This window comes from Sinocyclocheilus rhinocerous, unplaced genomic scaffold (assembly GCF_001515625.1).
Source record: "Sinocyclocheilus rhinocerous isolate Xijiao unplaced genomic scaffold, SAMN03320098_v1.1 scaffold149, whole genome shotgun sequence".
NCBI classification, from domain to species: domain Eukaryota; kingdom Metazoa; phylum Chordata; class Actinopteri; order Cypriniformes; family Cyprinidae; genus Sinocyclocheilus; species Sinocyclocheilus rhinocerous.
Genome location: NW_015654504.1, coordinates 1,050,580 through 1,054,171, shown reverse-complemented (window position 1 = coordinate 1,054,171; position 3,592 = coordinate 1,050,580). Strand labels below are relative to the sequence as shown.

At 38.3% G+C, this 3,592-nt stretch overlaps 1 protein-coding gene across 1 annotated transcript in view; it reads right to left on the bottom strand.

The window, feature by feature from the left end:
• Positions 1-2,033: 2,033 nt before the first annotated feature.
• LOC107717308 (tripartite motif-containing protein 29-like) overlaps positions 2,034-3,592 on the bottom strand; it is a 44,190-nt gene continuing 42,631 nt past the window's right edge. The window contains exon 7 of the mRNA XM_016524011.1: positions 2,034-2,160. Within this exon, the coding sequence (XP_016379497.1) occupies positions 2,114-2,160 (47 nt within the window). The 3' untranslated portion in view covers positions 2,034-2,113. The remainder of the gene's footprint in view (positions 2,161-3,592) is intronic.

Below are 3,592 nucleotides of genomic sequence, written 5' to 3'. Positions count from 1 at the left end.
AACATGGCTTAAAGAAAAGTTTGGACACAATAAACATAGCAAAATTTTTCACTGAGCAAACAGCTTGCAACGCTAATTTTTTCCCGACATCCATTTTCAAATAAACAACTCCTGTTTCACGTGTTGTTTCGCGTCATTCCCGTTCCAATTCTCGCGTGTGTTTTCGTGACAAAATGTGGTTTGTAGAGTCGTTGGGTGACAGAGTTGTTGTCAGCTTGTGTAGTGTGTGACCCCCGGTTGCAGATCATTTACATAGAGTCATATAGTGTGAACACCACAACAACTTAAAGACAGACAATCAAGTCATGTAGTCTGAACAGCACAGCGATCTGCCGACGTTTAAAGTCGTGTAGTGTGAACTTAGCATAATGTAACTTTATATAATGATGCCGTGATTTCTCACGTACACATAGTTAGAATAATATTACATTAATCAGAGGTTGAGGCTGACCCGAATTTAGGTTGCTCAACAACACACTGTTGTTCTAAATGGAAAAACCCAATAGCCTAAGTGTACATAACTAATGCCAATGTGTTAGCTGAAGCTCTAAAACATCATTTTAGTCCGTTACTAACCTGAGCGTAGATTTGCAGTTTTATAGACTTAATTAACTAGAGTCAATAATCTCAGAGTAAGTCAGAATAATTTCAAACGTAACAATTTTATTAATATGTTTTATGCCAATTACATAGCCAATTCAAAGATATCAATTCAAATAAATACACAACATAAAATTCTAAAGATAAATCTAAAAGCAAAAGATGCGTACCTGACTTTGGAAAAATACATAGCATAGAGTGCATGGACACTCTATGCTACGGGCTTCTGGTTACAGAATCACCCTGATTTGCAGTTGTCACTTAAATACCCAGACCAAGACAAACATTCTCCAAAATGGAGACAGGAACTAACAGTTTGAATTTGCATTGATCAAGGCCTAGACGTGTAAACACCATTTGGGGACAGATGGTAATTTGCAAAAGCACTGGGAAATGACACCCTCTACAGTGAGCAAACTATCTCTAAACTCTTAAGAGCCGTATTACATTGTAGTTTACTTCTTGTAAGATTGAAACCATTGTACCAGACGCACAGAGACGATTCAAATGATAACAAACATGACTGTGAATATCACTTGCATTAATATAGAACGTTATATTATGCTATTGACCATTCTGGGTGAGCTGAGTGAAGGAAGATGCGTGAGAAGAAGTGGATGGGGAGGATTATTTATTGAATAATCTTATCTGTGTATGTTTCAATGCTCAGACATCAACAAGTGTTATTATATGAAACAGAAAACAATGTTAAAATACTACTTTATAACATTAAAAACCTGGAAATGGAGACATTATCTGATCTCTTACTCACGACAAGACATATATCCCTTAATTAAACCACACAATCATAAGATAAAACAATATTACAATTACATTATGTTCTGAGAAGCTGCTCTGAGTGTAACTGTGTGTGTGTTTTCACAGAAAGTGTGCTGCTATACTGTCTATATGAGGATTTATTACATTTATTATGACATGTTATTTCACTGACAGAAGAGAAAAGAGACTCTATAACATCTCACTGTTACTGATTTATCATGCAGCTCAAAGCATTATGGGTAGAATCTCTCGTCAGTCTATTCTGATTCATCAACACAGTTTCACTGATGATTCATTATAAACATAAAACCCAGGATAGAGCGGCTGAGTGAATGTGGTCTGGACTGTGTGGATGAGGCTCATTGTGTCAGAGACGCTGTAGAAGGACAGAGTTCCTGCACTGTGATCCACAAACACTCCTATTCTCCTGCTGATGGACTCTACAGGGAGAGCAGTCTGTATGTTATTGTGTATGAATGAGTAGCTGGAGTAAGAGCAGAACAAACTCCAGGACTGATCATTACATCCAAACACACACTCATCACCCTCTCCCTTCCTGCTGATGCTCTTATATGACACTGATATATACACATAATCTCCACTCCACTGCAGCTCCCAGTAACAGCGTCCACACGCACTCTCTCTGCACAACACCTGAAAATACTCATCAAATCTGTCTGGATGATCAGGATATGGCTGATCTGTGTCAGTGAATGTAATCACTCTGTTTCTCTCAGAAAGACGGAGGTATGTATTCACTGTGTTGAGATCCAGAGTGAGCTGATGGGAATGTGATGGAGATAAAACACATCAGAATCAGGAATTATGAATCTGTTTGATCTTTTCATGTAGCTGAACTCTTCATGTTGAGTGTATCATCAGTGTCTCAGTACAGATGAGCAGATATCTGTGCAAATCATCATTTACATCATCAGTTATAAAACTCTTCTTTCCCCTTCTACAGGAAGAACATGAAGACACTCAGTGAGTTTTCTGCCTGACTTACATTTCAGGAGGTGCTGAGAGAGACTGGAAACTCTACAGAAAACAGAAATCAAAACTCATCAGCTCCACACTTCACACGACTTTTGTTTTTTTAGCCACTTCTTTTCTGATGTGAGCGAGAGAGATCGTGTTCATCAGGGGCGCCTGCAGGATTTCTTCCGATAGTACGCAGTTTTTTTTTTTTTTGGGTGAGTGGGTCTTTTTTCCCCTTTTCCCAAAAAAGCTTATACTACTGTTTCAGCTTTTAAAACAGTTAAGTTTTGTATGTAATGGAAAAGTGATTATATTTTGTTTCATTTTTTTATAAAGTTAATTTAGAAAAACGTTTGGAACATTTTTTTGTTCGTTAAAATGTAAGTTTTTTTTTTTTTTTTAAGTAACGACCAAGTGGCCAGCGGCAGACAATGAGTTGATCATAGCCTATATGTTTGATCAATTTAGCCTTCTCAAATCATCATGACTTGCCTAAAATAAAATCTATAGATATAAAACGAGCATATCACAATGTTAGTTTAAATGTTTAACCTAGATAAATGTGCGCTGTTCGACGCATGTCCAATAGTTTGTGCGGAGAGTTGAAGCTGAAGCTCTGCAGCATACGGAGGCGCCATCGCCATCACTTGCATTTATTTCTAACAGTGGAAACAACTTAATATATGCCGTCATTTTTGCTCATAAAGATAAGAGTAATACATCATTCTAAACTGTAAAGGGTCTAGTTTTATTTGTGTCCACTCACAATTGTCACGGTGCGTGCGGGGAGATGAAGCGAGGACTCAATTGCAGGAGAAATGGTTATTTATTTTAATAATAAAAATGAAACAAAAACAAACTCAAACCACCCCGAAGGGGAAAAACAGACAGGCAGGCCTAAAGCTGCACCACATGCAGACACAAAACACACACAATGAAAAATGACGGATCAGCACAGGATGACAGACACCAGGAGAATAAATAGGAACCAAAAGAGGAGGCTAACGAGGGAGACACAGGTGGAGCAACTAAAACCATAACGAGGTAACAAGATGGGAGGGGCAAGACAATAGACAGGAGAGAGCACATGGCAACAGACAACACAACACAAGCCATGTGCTCACCGAACACAGTCATCTGGTGGCCCTCCTGGGCACACCCGCTGAAGACTGTGACAAGAAAAGCCTAAAACAGGCCTGATTATAATTTGCATTTTATTTTATAATTCCGTATA